At 46.1% G+C, this 19,899-nt stretch overlaps 1 protein-coding gene across 10 annotated transcripts in view; it reads right to left on the bottom strand.

The window, feature by feature from the left end:
- The window catches only part of LOC129699015 (LIM domain-binding protein 2), a 497,462-nt gene that overhangs the window by 18,903 nt on the left and 458,660 nt on the right, over positions 1-19,899 (bottom strand). For 4 of the 10 annotated variants that reach the window (XM_055638608.1, XM_055638586.1, XM_055638625.1 and 1 more), the window contains 3 exons: positions 12,643-12,766; positions 8,361-8,450; positions 7,194-7,342 (listed from right to left, as the gene is read on the bottom strand). In XM_055638608.1, coding sequence (XP_055494583.1) covers positions 7,194-7,342; positions 8,361-8,450; positions 12,643-12,766 — 363 coding nt within the window. Of the gene's footprint in view, positions 1-6,061; positions 6,206-7,193; positions 7,343-8,360; positions 8,451-12,642; positions 12,767-19,899 lie in introns of all 10 variants that reach the window. The other 6 variants (XM_055638617.1, XM_055638661.1, XM_055638643.1 and 3 more) reach the window with 5 other exon arrangements.

Here is a 19,899-nt window from a genome sequence, read left to right as displayed (position 1 = left end):
ATTAAAAGACATTCCTTTAGGAAGGAGATGAGCAGGAATTTCTTAAGTCAGAGGGTGGTGAACTGTGGAATTCATTGCCACAGACAGCTGTGGAGGTCAAGTCAATGGACATTTTTCAGGAGGAGATTGATAGATTCTTGATTGATACGGGTGCCAGAGGTAATGGGGAGAAGGTAGGAGAATGGGTTTGAGAGGGAAAGATAGAGTCATAGAGTGATACAGTGTGGAAACAGACCCTTCGGCCCAGCATGTCCCATCTGCACTAGTCCCACCTGCCCGCGTTTGATTCATATCCCTCCGAACCTGTCCTATCCATGTACCTGTCTAACTGTTTCTTAAATGTTGCGATAGTCCCTGCCTCAACTACCTCCTCTGGCAGCTTGTTCCATACACCTACCACCCTTTGTATGAAAAACATACCCCTGTGGCGGCTCCTAAGGGTCGTGCCATTATACTGCCGAACCCCTCGGCACAGGAATGGCGCAGTCCGGAGGCGGTCCTTAGCCGGAGGGTATAAAAGGCTGGGTTTGGGTGCCATCTTAACCTGGTTTCGTCTTCCCCTGAACTGGGAGGAATTAAAGTAAAGTGCTTCTCAAACTTCAGACTACTTGCCTCATTTTGAGACCCACGCACTATATTGGTGACCCCCGACGCTCCATTGGCATCATGATGGAGACCGAACAAAGCCCTACCTCCTCACACGCCAGCCTGACCCTGTCTCTGGACGCGGTCTCCGTGAAACTGCCCAGCTTCTGGACCACACGGCCGCTCATCTGGTTCCAGCAGGCGGAGGCCCAGTTCAACCTGCGGGGCATCACGGTCGATGCCACCCGCTTCTATTACCTGGTGGGAGCCCTCGACCAGGATGCGGTGGAAGAAGTATCGGACTTCCTCGCAGCCCCCCCGGACAATAATAAATACCTCGGCCTGAAACAGCTCCTGCTCCAAATTTACGGACTAAGTAGGATGGAGCGGGCAGGTAGGATCCTGCATATGGGTGGCCTGGGCGACCGGCGGCCATCTACCCTCCTAAAGGAAATGGTGGCGTTATTAGACGGGCACACGCCGTGCCTGTTGTTCGAGTACACTTACCTGCATCTGCTGCCGGCCTACATTAGGTTGCAACTCACCGACGCCTCGTTTGCCGACCTTCGGGCCCTCGGGAGGCGCGCCGACGCCATGTGGATGGCGCGCCCTGATGACGTCAGCGCGCTGGGCGTCAGCAGAGACGAGGTCGCGCTGAGGTCGACGCGCCCGGATGACGTCAACGCGCTGGCCGTCGGCAGGCACGCCGGTGACGTCAACGCGCTGGCCGTCGGCAGGCACGCCGATGACGTCACCCCAGCAGCTCCCGATTTCCTCCGGTGGGGCGGGGGAGCTGTGGAAGGAGTGACAGCTCCAGCCCGACGGCCCGTACGATTACCCCCAGCGGCAGTGAGGGGTACTGCACCTGCAGTCCAGCGTCAGCAAGCTGCAGGCTCCACCAGCAGGGGCAGGCAAGCTCCAAATAGCACCAACACAAGGAGCTGGTGCTATTTCCATCAGCGCTGGGGTGCTGCAGCACGACAATGCCGCCAGCCATGCACGTTCCCGGGAAACGCCTGGGCCGGCTGCCAATAGACCCCGCGGTGGCTGGCCAAATTCACCGCCTTTTCGCTTGGGATCGGCGCTCCGGGACCCGCTTCCTCGTGGATACAGGTGCGGAGCTCAGCGTCCTGCCCCCTTCGCTGGCCGACATTCGTTCCGGTAAGCGGGGGCCCGTCCTCACCGCGGCGAACGGCAGCCCCATCCGCACATATGGACTGCGCATGGTTCCCATCGTGCTTGGCTCCTGCCATTTTTCATGGAATTTCACCGTTGCCGACGTCTCCCAACCATTGCTCGGGGCCGATTTTCTCCGGACGCATTCCCTCATGGTGGACGTCGGGCGTCAGCGTTTGGTCAACGCCACTACAATGGAGCCGATCACTTTGCGTTTGGGTCAACCGGTGGGACGGCCACTGGCGTCCGTGGACTCCCGATACGCACGAATCTTGGCTGCGTTCCCGGACATTCTCACTCCGCAGTTTCATTCAGCAGCCCCCAGCCACGGAGTTGTACATTATATCCCGACTACCAGCCCACCACTCCATGCACGAGCACGACGACTGCCACCAGATAAACTGCGTCTGGCACGGCGGGAATTCCGCACGATGGAGGCCTTGGGGATCGTCCGCCCTTCGGCCAGCCCTTGGGCGTCCCCACTCCACATGGTCCCTAAGTCAAGCAGGGGCTGGCGACCTTGTGGGGATTACCGACGGCTGAACGCTGCAACAACAGCGGATCGATATCCCGTACCCCACATCCAGGACTTCACGGCCCATTTGGCTGGGGCCACATTTTTTTCAAAAGTGGATCTGGTACGGGGCTATAATCAGATCCCGGTTCACCCGGATGACGTACCCAAGACGGCTATCTTCACGCCATTCGGGCTTTACGAGTTTACTCGGATGCCGTTCGGCCTCAAAAACGCTGCACAGGCCTTTCAGCGCCTCATGGATGGGGTGTGTCGTGACCTCGAGTTCGTGTTCGTGTACCTGGACGACATCCTGGTGGCCAGCCGCTCGCAGCAGGAACACTGCGCTCACCTTCGACAGCTCTGTCAGCGGCTCAGCGAGCATGGTTTGGCCATCAACCTGGACAAGTGCCGTTTTGGGGTCAACGAAATTGACTTTCTCGGCCACCGCGTGACTGCGCAAGGCGCGGTTCCCCTGCCTGACAGGGTTGACGCCATCCGTCGGTTTCCCCGCCCACGCACGGTGCGTGGCCTGCAGGAATTTGTCAGCATGGTGGCATTCTACCATCGTTTCGTGCCATCCGCGGCCCACATCATGCGGCCCCTGTATCAACTTCTGGCAGGTGGGCAGCAGAAGAGCGTTGAGTGGACCCACGAGGCGGAGGCAGCTTTCGACGGCGCGAAGGAGGCCCTTGCTCGGGCCGTGCTGCTGGTGCACCCGCGGGAAGATGCCCCAACTGCTCTCACTGTGGACGCCTCGGAGTCGGCAGTTGGTGCTGTACTGGAGCAGCTGACGGGCGGAGTTTGGCGGCCTCTGGCCTTCTTCAGTCGGCACCTCAACCACGCACAGACCAAGTACAGCGCGTTCGATCGTGAGCTCCTGGCTCTGTACCTGGCTGTGCGCCATTTTCGTTACTTCCTGGAGGGCCGCCCGTTCACCGCCTACACCGACCATAAGCCGCTCACTTTCGCCCTGCAGAAGGTTTCCGACCCCTGGTCCGCACGTCAGCAGCGGCAGTTGGCTTACATCTCCGAATACACCACAGCCATCCGCTACGTCGAGGGGAAAGAGAACCAGGTGGCCGACGCATTGTCCCGCCCTGCTATAAACGCCGTGTTCGAGGTGGTGCCCGGAATGGACTATTCTGCTCTGGCGGCGGCACAGCTCACGGACGACGAGGTGCCCACCTACCGGACTGCCATCTCCGGACTCCGTCTTGAGGATGTCCCTCTCGGTCCTGGGGGTGTGACGATCCTGTGCGATGTGTCGTCCGGTCAGCCGCGCCCCATCGTCCCTGCCACCTGGCGCCGGAGAGTGTTCGAGGTCATCCACGGACTGGCTCACCCATCAATCCGGGCGACAACGGCACTGGTGGCAGCTCGTTTCATGTGGCACGGTCTGCGCAAGCAGGTTGCCCATTGGGCTCGCACCTGCATCCCGTGCCAGACGGCAAAAATCCAGCGCCATGTCCGCGCACCTCTCCGGGAGTTCGGTCTACCTCACCGGCGGTTCGACCATCTCCACGTGGACATTGTGGGGCCCCTTCTACCGTCCCGGGGCATCACCCACCTTTTGACCATGGTGGACCGCTACACGCGGTGGCCGGAGGCCATTCCGTTGGCTGACACCTCATCGGCTACGTGTGCTCGTGCGTTGTCCGCGCACTGGATTGCTCGCTTCGGGGTGCCGGCGCACATCTCCTCCGACCAGGGGCCACAGTTCACCTCCGAGCTGTGGTCAGCCATGGCTCGCTTGCTGGGGGTGCAGCTGCACCACACCACGGCTTCCCACCCGCAGGCTAACGGTCTGGTGGAGAGGTTCCACCGGCAGCTGAAGGCAGCATTGAAGGCACGACTCACCGGCCCGGACTGGATGGACGAGTTGCCGTGGGTCATGCTGGGCATCCGGACCGCTCCCAAAGAGGACTTGGCCTCATCATCGGCGGAGCTGGTGTACGGGTCGACACTCACAGTGCCCGGGGAGTTCGTGCCGTCGGCGCTGGAGCAGCAGGAAACGCCCTCCTCCACCCTTCAACGCCTTCGCGAGCGAGTTGGCAGGCTCGCACCCGTCCCGACGTCCCGCCATGGGACATTTCTCCCACACGTGCCAATGGCCCTCACGGACTGCCCATACGTCTTCCTGCGCCGTGATGCCCACCGGACGCCACTCCAGAGGCCGTACGAGGGCCCGTTCCGGGTGCTGGAACACGGGCAGTCGACTTTTGTCCTGGACATGGGGGGCCGGCCGGAGGCCGTGTCGATTGACCGTTTAAAGCCGGCGCACCTGGACATTGACCAGCCGGTGCTGGTTGCTCAACCTCGGCCCCGAGGGCGTCCCCCCTCACGACTCCCTCCACCTGTCACTCCACCTGTCCTCCCGCCGGTCCCTCGACCTGTCCCTCCACCTACGCCCCCGCAAGCCCCGGGATCTGCTGACTTCCGCACGCGGGCCGGCCGGGTCGTGCGCCCGCCGGTGCGTTTTGTGCCTCTGGTTCTGGGGGGGGGTCCTGTGGCGGCTCCTAAGGGTCGTGCCATTATACTGCCGAACCCCTCGGCACAGGAGTGGCGCAGTCCGGAGGCGGTCCTTAGCCGGAGGGTATAAAAGGCAGGGTTTGGGTGCCATCTTTACCTGGTTTCGTCTTCCCCTGAACCGGGAGGAATTAAAGTAAAGTGCTTCTCAAACTTCAGACTACTTGCCTCATTTTGAGACCCACGCACTACACCCCACAGATTCCTATTAAATCTTTGGCCTTCACCTAAACTTATGTCCTATGCTCCTCGATTCACTTACTCTGGGCAAAAGACTCAACCATATCTATTCAAACCAAAGTGGATAACCTCACATTTATACACATTATACTGCATCTGCCATGCTTCTGCCCACTCACCCAACCTATCCAAGTCACTCATAGCATCCTCATCGCAGCTCACACTGCCACCCAGCTTTGTTGCATCCGCAAAGTTGGAGATGTCACATTTAATTCCCTTGTATAAATAGTTAATATATATTGTAAATAACTGGGGTCCCAGCACCGAGCCTTACGGCACCCCACTATCTGCCTTTAGTCCCAACAGTTTATCTAACACCATTTCCTGATTAATGTCACATGAATAGCTTTGGTCAAGAATCTTTGCCTTATCATTTTATGCCTTGCATAATAGCCACACTTATTACTATATCACTTTACCCAACACAGGATCAAATTTAATGGTTACGTGGCAATAATAGATTCCCATTGTGTCGTGTATTTCTGAAAATTGAGCCAATAAACTCACTGGAAAATATCATAACTAATGACTGTAACCTAATGGAGTCCACTAATGTAGTAACAAGACCTGTGAGATGTAATTACCAATCTAAATGAGTTTTAACGGATAAAGGTACTCAGACTTTCACTTCAACAGATTTGTATGTCAATTATTGGTCTCTTTATCAATTGTAAAATAATCACCACAGCACCAGAATACTGCTTATTTCATGTTATAAGAAAATGGCAATTTTTAATTAGATTGATTCTCTCCTCACCTTTCCTTCACTTTGCCACACTCTGGCAATCACCAAAGATGGAAATCTAGACCTGAATTTCTCTTCCTTTCCTCAGGGTGCAGAAGATAATTGTAACACCCTATTACCACTGTGCTTGGAAGAGCTACCTTAGTTTGGAGAGGGGTAGGAAATGTGGAACCTTTCTGGTCTGTATTGCTCAGCGCTTGCTGATTTAATGCGTTTTTTATTTGTAAAAACAATTCTTTCTCTTTGCCTCTTCTTTATTTCTGGGAATTTACCTGTTCCGGAGTGGTAGAGAACGGCATTTAGGATGTCATGTGGAGCCGCTGTGTTGAACTGTACGAAGAGGACGCTGGCATTTCAGGTTGAGCCACGGTGGAAACGTTGTCCTGAAGGACGTGGATGAAGCCCTGCTGTAGCTGCTGCCAGAGGAGGGAGGACACTGTGGGTCTCCATTATTTTGTTGGAGCCGTTTTTTTCTCAAGCAAACTATTTTCTCCCCAGCTTATCACACTTAAACATGTGCATTTTTCTAAAAACTATTTTAATACAATTTTTCGTTCTGTGGTGGTGAGGCTTGAGGTTGTGGGCGGATGGGAAGGGATGTAATAGTGGCAGGGGTGCTGGCTCGAAGGGCCGAATGGCCTACTCCTGCACCTATTGTCTATTGTTATTGTTATTTTGTGGCTATAAACGAGTGGGATGCAGCTACTTAAGGGTCTTTGAAGGGCATTTCCTGGGTACAGACACCTTTGTTGAATGTGAAAGGGATGAGAGGGAGAGACAAGCATAATGTTACCTTTGTTTATATAACTTAGTTTTGCAGCCCCTTGCTGCTTTAGCTCGATATCATGCTTGAGAGATAGAATTTTGTTTTGGTTAGGCATTTGAATGAGGATATTAAGCAAATAAATGCAGATCCTTGCCAGGCAGAAAATCAGTGTAATGAAGATATAGTTGCATTCCACCTTTGCAGACATGATAAAGGAGTATTTTACCATGTGTATGTTTTTAAATTGCTCTGTTTCGAGAATAAGGGATCACAATGTTACTGAGCCACATTGTTATTTTTGCTTTTGACTTTCAGTCTGTATATTCAGTTAGGAGTTATCTCACATAAAACAGGTGCATATGGAACAAAGCAAATTCCAAGACGAATACTATCAGAGAATATTGTTTCGTAAGATTTGTATTGTGAGAGCCAAAGTTGAACGAGTTATTTTCAGGATTACGTTTGGGTTATTGTTTGTATCTTAGCAGATAAATGTCACTGAGTAAAGATGACAAGAAGGACAAAATGAACCATTTCAGAAGTGTAAATGTAAATATATTATATTATATGTCATATTTTGTAGTAACTATTCAACATGCTAGTCCTGGTCAGACACAGAAATGAAAGGAGATGCTTACAGGTACCTGACTGGAGAGACTGAAATTTGCCACTGGCCCTTTCTTCTTGCTGTTCAAGCTGTTGACGTTTCCTGCACTGCTGTTTGAGGTGCTGCTCGCTGAGTTCTTCCTCTTTCTCCGCTTGTTCGTCTGTTGTCTGGTTGGTTCTGCTGTGGGAAACAAAAATATGCCAGGATCATGTTTTTGATATCATAATAATCTTTGGGTGCTCAAGACTGATTAGTGTTACCTTTTCCTAAACATGTTTAGCCAAGTGCAACATGAAGGAATGTAAATTTTGTGTCGTTATAATAGATACATTCTTTATCCTGATATGCTCTCTGATAACTCATTCCCTTCAACATGTTCATTAACTTATAAAGTTGTAATTAATCTTACAGAATGGGATCGTCTGATCATCTGTTGCCTTGAAAGTGAGCATTGAATAGATTATTACAGATCATCATCCTTTCCTGTATATATGTGGAATGGTTGTTGATTTTAACTTCATTACTGGTCAGCTGGATATTAATCTAAGCTGGTATGAGGTGGCCTCGAAGGTATGACAGGAGAATACATAAATGGAAGGACAAATATGCTGATTTTTCCTCCTAATTGGTTGACATAGATTTGATATGGAATCTTCTGAAAATTTAAAACAATATATTAAGTTTTTCCCAAGAGGCAACATTTTTTAACATTTTTTAACGTTTGAATTAAGTGAAGTTTTGCCTCTCCTCAGTACACCAATTGACAACACCACTCCTCATTCGGTTAGCAGGAGGTTAAAGTGGTGAGAGAGATCATGCCAGCCTTTGGAACCACTGGAGGATGAATGAAGCATAGATCATCCAGTGCCACCCATGGCAAAAAAAAATGTCCTTTTGTTCTTATATAACATGATGTAAAGTATTTTTCTAACTATCATTTTCAGTATCTTCTTTTTGACCACTTGTACTTTCACGACTGATAAAATCAAACAAACTGACCAAAGAAAATCATCCTTTGTGTTTAATCTGTACTGGCTCAAGCCAACAGTTACATGTCAATGAATAATTGTGGAATATTTGCCAAGGCTGGAATCCAAATCCTCCTAGAATAGACTTGCCTTATTGTTCCCTCCATGACTTGTTATTTTACAAAAAAACACTTCTAGTGACTAAAAGTAATTAAACTTAGTTTACTTACCATTGTGCGCTGGACGGGCTGAGCGAGGTTGTGGGGTTGAGGCAGTGTGACGTAGGAGAAAGGGTATAACAGCTGATTGTGAGGTTCGACCTGAAGGATTACAACATCACGGGACAACTATTTTACTTTTACATGGTGGTTAATTGCAGCGGTTTTAATGGTTCACATATGATATAGTATAATTTTTTTTGCCATTTTTGCGAATCAATCTACTCTATTTTACTCCTCAGTCCCCTGATTCTTCCAAGTCATTTACCCGCTGAAGGTAAAAGAGCGGGTAAATAAACTGAAACATAGAAAACAGGTGCAGCAGGCGACCATTTGGCCCTTCGAGCCTGCATCGCCATTCATTGTGATCATGGCTGATCATCCACAATCAGTAACACATTCTGCCCATATCCCTTGATTCCGCTAGCCCCTAGAGCTCTTATCTAACTCTCTTTAAAATTCATCCAGTGAATTGGCCTCCACTGCCTACTGTGGCAGAGAATTCCACAAATTCACAACTCTCTGGGTGAAAATGTTTTTTCTCATATCAGTTGAGATATGGCCTCCCCCTTTATTCTTAGACTGTGGCCCCTGGTTCTGGACTCCCCCAACCTTGGGAACATTTTTCCTGCATCTAGCTTGTCCAGTCCTTTTATAATTTTATACTTTCTATAATCCTTCTAATCCCTCTCATCGTTCTAAATTCCAGTGAATACAAGCCCAGTCTTTCCAATTTTTCCTCATATGACAGTTCCACCATCCCGAGGATTAACCTCATGAACCTACGGTGCACTGCTTCAATAGCAAGGATGTCCTTCCTCAAATGAGGACACCAAACTTCACACAATACTCCAGCTGTGGTCTCATTAGGGCCTTGCACAACTGCAGAAGGACCTTTCCTATGCTCAAATCCTCTCGTTATGAAGGCCAACATACCATTAGCTTTCTTCACTGCCTGCTGTACCTGCATGTTTACTTTCAGTGACTGGTGTACACGGACACTCAGGTCTCATTGTAGTTCCATTTTTCCTAATCTGACACCATTGAAATAATAATCTGCCTTCTTGATCTTGCCGCCAAAGTGGATAACCTCACATTTATCTACATTATATTGTATCTGCCCACTCACTCAACCTGACCAAGTCACCCTGCAACCTCCTAGCATCCTCTTTGCAGTTCACACTGCCACCCAGCTATGTGCCATCTGCAAATTTGGTAGTGTTACTTTTAATCCCATCATCTAAATCATTATATATATTGCAAATAGTTGCGGCCCCAGCACCGAGCCTTGCGGCACTCCACTCGCCGCTGCCTGCCATTCTGACAGGGACCCATTTATTCCTACTCTTTGTTTCCTGTCTGCCAACCAATTCTCTATCCATGTCAATACCCTACCCCCAATACCATGTGCTCTAATTTTCCCCACTAATCTCCTGTGGGACCTTATCAAAGGCTTTCTGAAAGTCCAGATACACTACATCCACTGGCTCTCCTTCATCCATTTTACTTATCACATCCTCAAAAAATTCCAGAAAAATAGTCAAGCAGGATTTCCCCTTCATAAATCCATACTGACTTGGACCAATCCTTTTACTGCTATCCTAATGTGCCGTTATTACTTCTTTAATAATTGACTCCAGCATCTTCCCCATCACTGATGTCAGACTAACTGGTCTATAATTCCCCTTTTGCTCTCTCACTCCTTTCTTAGCTACCCTGCAATCCACCGGAACTGATCCTGAATCTATAGAACATTCGAAAATTATCACCAATACGTCCACGATTTCTAGTGCCACCAAAGACTAGAGCCACGGGACAGGCAGTATCTCTGGATTGAAGGACTGGGTAGTAAACTGTCTATGGTGCTTGCCAGGGCCACCATGAGCCTCCCTGCCAGAGGTCTGCAGGTGTACCAGGAGGCTGCAGTCCCTCCAACTCTCCATTCCTGTGGGGAAGCATCTGCGCTCTGCTCAGTGCCCTCCCTTAACAGCACAGCAGAGATTTGAAACTGAGCTGCACAGGGTTTAAATCTTCCATCCTCACAGCGCCTTGACACTGTGTGCTGGCACTCCAACGTCATTGCGCTGCTTGTTGTAGGATACAATTGTACAGTTTGCAAATCACCACACTACTTCATACCTACAGGTGTAAGATAAACCATTAAAAGAACAGCTCACAAATGACCTGCCTTTAATAACAATCTCGGATTACTCTATGGCAATGTACAACATGTTAAAAGTAAAACAATGGGAATTAATCTGTAAAGATATAAAACAATTTTAAACAATTGGCATCAACATTGATGCAACGCCTCCCGGGTGGATGAAATAACCACATTAGCAAAATATTCTCTGACACTCATTGAATGTTCATGAAGTAGCTGAATAATTTTATTTGTATGGTCATCACTTTTGATGGGAATATTAATTAGAAAACAGGGTAAAAAAAGTCAGCACTCTTGATACTTGATGCATTTAATTGATTGGTTAATGATTTTATTAATGAGGACTTTGAATATATTGCCCTCACAGCCAGTCAGTGATCTATGTTTCTGGTAAGCAAAACTGTGCTGGGACAAAGCTTTACTCATTTATAAGTGAATAGATGGAGCAAGTCTTTAAGCAGGCAGCAAGTCCTTGGTATTCTTATATTCATGAAATAATCTTATTTTACCCTGAACAGCCAGTTAACATGTTACAGGGCATATTGGCTAGGGTGTTCTCCCTACTTTAAGTGCAGACAGAGAGCAAACTGAACCAATGATAAGACCTGCATCGTCCAACCACACAACAATTTGTGAGACACTATTATGAAGGCAGATGCAGCATCAGAATAATTCATTGGACAAATTTTGGTCTTGATGACAGGTGACAAATGTTCTGGGCTTACCAATTTGATGAGTAACACAATTAATTTGTCATCTTACTCAATGCAATACCTGAACACGTGTTTGATATCAAAAATATTAATAGTGTAAAAAATAATTTTTGAAATTATGGACAAAGACTACAATTTTTAACACTTATGCTCAGTTTGCAAAGATGACAATGGCAAAAAAAAACTACAGGTTTATCAAAAGCCTAATTCAGTAAAATCCTATATATCTTCTAAAGATTGGCTTCATAGGGAAAGTTTCACCTGAACCTCATTGTGAATCAGTTCCAAATACATGTCACTTTTTAATACTACTGCAGTTGCTCCTATTTTATATGTTGACTATTTATTTACCTAGATTAGTTTTTATTTCTTCAGATATGGATCTAGAATTTATATGTAAATATATAAATCTATACAAATCCTAATTTGATTGTCCAGATTCCAACAATTTATGGGGAAGGACAGTGATATAAATTTAAAAAAAAATGATTCCAGGACTCACCATTTCTTAACAATACCACATACAAAGGCAGAAGCAGAACGTTTCAGTGCTAAACCTAAATAACACTGATGGCTCCCAATTCAGTACAGACACTTATGTGGAAGATTAAAAAAAAACTTAAATAGCTTCTGGATACCAAAATGCCAAAAGGAATGCTTCATTCAAAACCTTCTATTTTTACCATTGTACCTCTTCTCAATGCCACATTTTTCGAGGATTTAAGATGGAGCAGGATCTTGCACAAATCAGGGGTGTGCAAACTCAGACCCAGATATGGAGCAGTTCAAGCCAGTTGCAAGTCACCTTGCCAAGATGTTTGCAATGGAGAATGGAAATGCTTTTTCATACAGCCTTTCCCTCCCCTGTTAATTCTCCTCTTAAAAAATGAAAAATCTCCTGCAGCATAACATAATTGATTTTATTAAGGCAATGGAGGGTGCTTTGTATTTACCTAGCATCATTTGAATTCACAGATAGGTTGAATTAATTAGAATTAATAATACAGAAAGTCTGTAAATGGATGAACGCTTATCTGGTAGGAATATTCCTCCTCTGTTTAAAACATGTAGCTGAACATGATGCATGAATATTCTTTGTTGACTATTGAAAAAAAAGTACACCCTGAGCAGCAATCAAAATATGAACATTAATGTAAAAACAAGAATATCAATGTTTCCACTTGCAATATCATTAATTTGTGTGTATAATGTAGCTCATATTAAAGCTCACCTACACTACTGAACATGATATGGAGAAATAATAACAGTGAGGAGTTTCCAGAAAGATAGTGGTGTTTTAGGGATCAGTACCTTTGATATTGAGTTAAGTGTGTATTAATAAAGCATTTCCCAATGCCATTGCAACTCTGTCTCTGGCTATGCATCAATAATGATTAATGAAACATTGTCAGCCTACCTGGAGGCGCCACCATTCGCTGCCATTTCTGGAATAAACATGTTTTCAGGCAGTCCCTTGGGCTGATATTGTATGTTTTGTGTCTGGACATCAGTTCTTGCATTGGCTCCAGTATAACACACAACTGGAAAATTAGCACAAATGATCCAGTTACACGCGGACCTTCAATGTGTTAAAAAAAAATATGATAAATGCAGAGAATGGCTCGCAGATAGTAACCACCCAATAGATTTTCACACATGTTTGACATTTGTTACAAAAGTTCTACATTGTCTTGTACCTTTTGAAACCACCTCCACTTTTTGTCTCAGTTCAATGTAAAGAGGGAAATTCAGTTGGGAAATAATTTTGTCTCAGTTCAATGTAAAGAAGGAAGTTCAATGGGGAAATAATTTCTGTTTGAACTGCTGCCGTTTCACAGATGAAAATGGTCTAAATGTCTTCGACTTTAAAGTCTTATGGATGCAACAAAGACACACAATACAAATTAAAGAAACTATAGTGCAAGGCAGGTCAAGAGTCAAGAGTTTTATTGTCATGTGTCCCAGATAGGACAATGAAATTCTTACTTGCTACAGCACAACAGAATATGTAAACATAATACAAAACGGAAGATAAAAGTCCAGTGTGTCTATAGACCATATACACAATAAATAAACAGTATAGTGTAATAATAATAATAAACTGTAACTGTTCAGAGCTTATTTGATGTCGTGTTTAATAGCCTGATAGCTGTTCCTGAACCTGGATGTTACAGATTTCAGGCTCCTGTACCTTCTTCCCAATGGCAAAGGTGAAATTAGTGTGTGAACAGGATGGTGTGGGTCTTTGATGATGTCGTCAGCCTTTTTGAGGCAGCGACTGCGATAGATACCTTAGATGGTGGGGAAGTCAGAGCCAGTGATGGACTGGGCAGTGGTCACAACTTTCTGCAGTCTTTTCCGCTCCCGAACCAGGCCATGATGCAGCCAGTCAGTATGCTCTCTACTGTGCACCTGTTGAAGTTTGAGAGAGTCCTCCTTGACATACAGGCTCTCCATAATCTTCTCAGGAAGTAGATGCACTGATGTGCCTTCTTTATAATTGCATCAGTATGCTGGGACCGGGAAAGATCTTCGGAAATATGCACGCCCAGGAACTTGAATTGTTTTACCTTTTCCACCATCGTCCCGTTGAAATAAACGGGATTGTGGGCCCCTATCCTTCCCCTTCCAAAGTCCACAATCAGTTCCTTGGTTTTGCTGGTGTTGAGAGCCAGGTTGTTGTGCTGGCACCATTTGATCAATCGGTCAATCTCACTTCTATACTCTGACTCATCGCCATCTGTGATTCGACCCACAACAGTGGTGTCGTCGGCAAACTTGATGATGGAGTTCGCACTATCGGCTACACATTCATGAGTATAGAGTGAGTACAGCAGGGGGCTGAGCACGCAGCCTTGAGGTGCTCCCGTGCTGATTGTTATTGAGGATGACACATTTCCACCAATATGGCCAGTCTGTGGACGAGGAAGTCGAGGATCCAATTGCAGAGGGATGCACAGAGACCCAGATCCGTGAGCTTGGTAACCAGCTTTGAGGGGATGATGGTATTAAACGCCAAGCTGTAGTCTATGAATAACTGCCTGATGTACGAGTTTTTGTTGTCGAAGTGGTCCAGAGCGAAGTGGAGGGCCAGCGAGATTGCATCCACTGTTGACCTGTTGTGGCGGTAAGCGAACTGCAGTGGGTCGAGGTTCTTGTTGAGGTAGGAGTTGATACGCGCCATAATCAACCTCTCAAAGCACTTAATCACCACAGGCGTTAGTGCCACTGGTCGATAGTTGTTGAGGCACGTCACCTCGCTCTTCATGGGAACCGGTATTATTGATGCCCTTTGAAAGCAGGTGGGAACTTCAGACCTCAGAAGTGAGAGGTTAAACATGTCCACAAAAACTCCAGCCAGTTAGTCTGCACAGGTTTTGAGAACATGACTGGGTATACCATCAGGTTCAGTCACTTTCCGAGGGTTCACCCCTCTGTAGGACCTTCCGACGTCGGCCTCTGGGACTGTGGCTGAAGTACCATCACGGCAAATGGTGGCCTGGGAAGGCACATCGGTGTTCTCCCTATCAAAGCATGCGGAGAATGCGTTGAGCTCGTTAGGGAGTGATGCTTCACTTCTTGTAGACCTCGGCATCGCCAGACCTGAATGCCCGGGATATGGTCTTCAGAAGAACGTGGATCTCATGGCTCATCCAAGGCTTCTGGTTAGGAAAGCTGGTTAGGCAGCTGGTCTGATATTCTTTGAGTATTACTTGCATAATTCTCTCTGCCTTCATTGTAAACCATATAGGAGGGTTTGGAAGAGGAAATGAAACATTAAATACGTGAGAAAGCTGCTTAGAAGCATGCTTTCTTGGAACTGGGCAGTGAAGCACAAATAATAACCGACCTTTTGTGCCAATGTGACCGGAATGAGGACCACTGCAAATAATATCAGTGTAGGGACTGAAATGTTACAAAGTCAGGAAAATACAATCATTCCTCATAATCAGTCTGTTTTACAATTTTCTGCAAAATTGTCATCTGTGCTTGCGGCAAGAAATGAAAGTTTAAAAAATGGTTAATCTCATAAGAACAAATTTTTACTCCTTATCCCAATGATTTGTGAATTCTGTAAGGGTGAATTTCCGTTACCCGAATTGCCATAACATGAGGCCATCCTGTGTAGACATTTTTTTTGAAACCGTCACTATAAGTTATGGTGAAACTACTTCAGCCATTTAACAAAAGTTTTCTCTGTTTTCACCTTTAAATTAAAAAAAAAAGTAAACAGACAAAAAAAAGTCAAGAGTCAAAATGTATTATCATTTTTCTAAATAATTAAAAATCATACAGCACGGAAACAGGCCCCAACTTGCTCACGTTAACCAAGATGTCCCATCACACTAGTCCCAGTTTAGACCTCTAGTCCCACCTGCCTGCATTTGGCCCATATCCCTCTAAACCTTTCGGATCCATGTACCTGTCCAGGAGAAAGTATAGGTCACCGGCAAACCCTTTCCTATTTTGCTTCAAAAGGGAAAGAGTCCATCAAGTTTATACCTACTGACACAGCATATCCATTAGCACTATCCCCTATTACCCTGTAACCTATTATTTCCCACATGCCCATCAACTCCCCCAACACCTCGGCCCTCTCAACTCTCCAGTCGCCCACTTAAAACGGCCAATTTACTGCAGTCAGTTAACTTCCCACAACAGCTTTATGAGGTGGGAGGAACCACCCACCCACTCACAGGGAGAACATGCAAATACTGCAGAGACCACACCCCAAATGACTTTCTTCTGGGTCACTATGCCATCCCAATTCTCAGTTCAAATCTTGCAGCAGCTAATCCTATTCAATGACTTTATTTTTGTATCATTCACCAACCATTCTAAATAACATTCACTAAGATTTGATTTTCTCTCTTAGCCACTGAATAGTATTGATAATTAGTTTTTGGTTATAATGTATTCATTATAATTACATGGTTCAATTCAGTCTGGCTTATCCACATCGATGTACAAGAGCTGAAAAATCAATTGCCTACAGATGCCATTGGACCACAACTTGATGCTAATGCAGCATTTTGTGTTTTACCTGTGGGAATTCGTGCTAGTGTAAAAAGAGCATGGTTTTAAATCATGATTCCCATATATGAGCACAGGCACATTTTCATTGTCAAACATTTTTACATAAGGCAAGCCATGACGGTTGTGACTATAATCACTGGAATCTAACGTTGTTAGATTGCAACCCTTCTCTGCGGATAAGATTAATGTTTTTCAGTTGCACCCACATGGACGTCCATTGGAGTTCAAGGAGGCAATGGCCCTGAATGTTTTGTGATTACTAGTTCATGTTTGCGCAAGGAGCAGGGAAACAGGTGAATCTGTGAGCAATTACATTGTTCAGAGGGAGCTGAAATGCTGCGTTTGATCCTCAGCTCCTGGCCCCATGCTCTGCATTATGTTACTCAGCTCCTGCTCCTCTTGCAAAGGCCCAGCTCTCCTATCAGCTACATTGTCTAGTAGGCAGGAGATGACAACCAAGTACAAAACCATGTTTTGTATGTACTGGAGGGCGTCTTCAGAATAGAACGAAGGGCAGAATCACATTTCACGGAGCCATAGAAAAATAGGTGCAGGAGTAGGCTATTTAGGCCCTATAAGCCTAAATTATGGCTGATCATCTAATATCAGTACCCCGTTCGTGCTTTTTCCCCATATCCCTTGATTCCTTTAGGCCTAAGATCTAAATCTAACTCTTGAAAACATCCAGTAAATTGGCTCCACTGCCTCCTGTGGCAGAGAATTCCACAGATTCACAACTCTCTGGGTGAAAATGTTTTTTTCTAATCTCAGTCCTAAATAGCCTTTCTCATATTCTTAAACTGTGACCCCTGGTTCTGGACTCCCCCAACATTGGGAATATTTTTCCTGCATCTAGCCTGTCCAATCCTTTCAGAATTTTATATGTTTCTATGAGATGTCCTCTCATCTTTCTAAATTCCAGTGAATACAAGCCCAATCGACCCATTCTTTCATCATATGTCAGACCCGCCATCCTGGGAATTAACCTGGTGAACCTACGCTGCACTCCCTCTATAGCAATAATGTCCTTCCTCAAATTAGGAGACAAACATTGCACACAATACTCCAGGTGCAGTCTCACCAGGGCCCTGTACAACTGCAGTACGACCTCCTTGCTCCTAAACTCAAATCCTTTCACAATGAAGGTCAACATGCCATTAGCTTTCTTCACTGCCTGCTGTACCTGCATGCTTACTTTCAGTGACTGATGTACAAGCACACCTGGGTTTCGGTGCACGTCCCCGTTTCCTAATCTGACACAATCTGCCTTCCTGTTCTTGCCACCAAAGTGGATAACCTCACATTTATCCACATTGTACTACATCTGCCATGCATTTTCCCACTCACCCAACCTATCCAAGTCACCTTGCAGCCTCATAGCATCCTCATCGCAGCTCACACTGCCACCCAGCTTTGTGTCTTCCGCAGCTTGGAGATGTCACCTTTAATTCCCTCGTCTAAATCGTTAATATAATTGTAAATAACTGGGGTCCCAGCACCGAACCTTGTGGCACCCCACTAGTCACTGCTGTGGCTAGTGGGATGAGAGATTGCATTCTCCACCAGGTTCCTGCTGATACCATGGTATTCATCAAAGCAGTAGCTGGCTGAGGAATTATAAACCAAGTAAATTAGGAATAACCTTTATTTCAGATGATCTGGCCTTTGGTGATGTTCAACATCTAATATATGGAAGCTAGCAAGAGGCTGCCTAGTAATGAAAGCATCATATGAACTTTGTTAGACACAAAATATGAGAATAACTCAGTGGGTCAGGCAGCATCTCTGGAGAAAAGGAATAAGTGACGTTTCAGGTCGAGACCTTCAGAATGAAAGTCAGGGGTGAGGGAAACTAAACTAAACGTATGAAAAGATTCAGAACAAATCAGAACTGTCGTCGGCCGCTGAGTTACTCTAGCATTATGTGTCTATCTGTGGTATAAACCACCATCTGCAGTTTCTTCTCATGGTTGACCACAATTCACGTGTTCAGGGAGTGTAAGCCCTTGCAATCGCCACGTGCATTCCGGGGAAGCTCACAACCTGCTGTACCAATGCTGACCTGCAGATTGGCGGTTATCAGATCTGTGGGCGTACAGTCGTCAGCCATGTCTGCATTGTCCCGATGCCTGAAGTCTTGCTCTGGCTTAAGAAACTCAACCTAATGTTTTCCACTGAAGGAAAAGTAAAGGAAATTATTTAGTTGGGAAAATCAACGACCTCCCTAAGATTAGCTAATGGTTAGCTATGGATGTGAAACTGTGGATGTGAGCGGTTTTCTGGGATTTAGTGCAAAGATCTGCCTCTGCCACTTGGATTGATCCAGAGGTTAAGGTTAGAGTGGTCAGATCACTATCACCACTGACTTAGAAAACTGTAGAGTCTCAAGACATTGCTGCTGAATGAAACTAAAATAGAAACCTGGAGGTCTGTAGACATTGAGCTGAGAAGGTCTATGGGTGAAAGTCATCTGACCCAACATCCCTCGGGATCCAGACACAACTGCACAGGACGGAAGTCTGGCTGACAGTTCCAGCTCATGCAGCAGGCCCACCACAGAAGCACACATGATGAGGAGTTTTAACTGTGGAACTGGTAGAGGACCTCAAAATCTCTGTGGTCATGAGCTTGGTTTTGAATCGGTCTCCAGGGTGTTCTGTGTTCGATTGTAGATATTTATACAACAGTGGTGAATGGCCCTTTAAATTGCACTGCTGCACAGAGAAAGCATGTTCTGTGGGGACTGACTAATGACTCCCAATAACAAGTAGGGGATAGTTGAACAGATATGTAGACAGGTTACTGAAAGATGCCAAAGTAGGTGACTTTAACTTGACTGGGAATTACTCAGTGCCAGGGGAACAGATGGGGCAGAATTTGTGAGGTGTGTTCAAGAGGGTTACTGGAAACAGTATGTGGACAGTCCAACCTGAAAAAGGAAATACGGTACTTTATATTGGGAAATGAGCCTGGCCAGATGACTGGTGTTTCAGTGGAAGAGCCTTTTGGTGATCGTGATCACAACTCCCTAAGCTTTAAGATTGTTTTGAATAGGGAGAAGGCTGGATCTGGCGGGTATATACTAAATTGAAACAAGACAAACTATATTATAAGGCAGGAGCACACGATGGTACACTGGGAGTAGTTATTACTGGGTACGTCATCATTTGGCATGTGGGAGTAGTTTACATGCCAGTTCATTAAAGTTCAGAACCGGCATGTAACAGGATGTAAGGCAGAGGGAGAAGGATGGCTACGTAGGGGAACCATGGATATACAAAGAGGTGGTAAATTTAGTCAAAAAGAAAAAGGAATCACAAGCAAAGTTTAAAAGTACATTTAAGAGGATAAAATCAGACAGGGCCTTTGAGAAATATAAAGAAAGGAGGTGCATGAAGGTCTGGTATTATTGTTCTACAATGTCAGACCTTCATCCACCTCCTCAAGTTTCAAATGTATGTTCTTCATTTGTGCTGACTCTGATGGTAATTAAGTTGAGATCAGGACCTCACTGGAGGGGTAACATTTAACTTGTACTTCCCAGTCTATACTTTGATTAGAATTCACCAAGTTACACAATACCTAAATCTTGAATGGGATACACGTTTTGAGTGGTAAATAGCATTATAATACAGTC

The sequence above is a fragment of the Leucoraja erinacea genome, chromosome 1 (genome assembly GCF_028641065.1).
Source record: "Leucoraja erinacea ecotype New England chromosome 1, Leri_hhj_1, whole genome shotgun sequence".
NCBI classification, from domain to species: domain Eukaryota; kingdom Metazoa; phylum Chordata; class Chondrichthyes; order Rajiformes; family Rajidae; genus Leucoraja; species Leucoraja erinaceus.
This window is presented reverse-complemented; position numbering and strand designations above follow the sequence as displayed.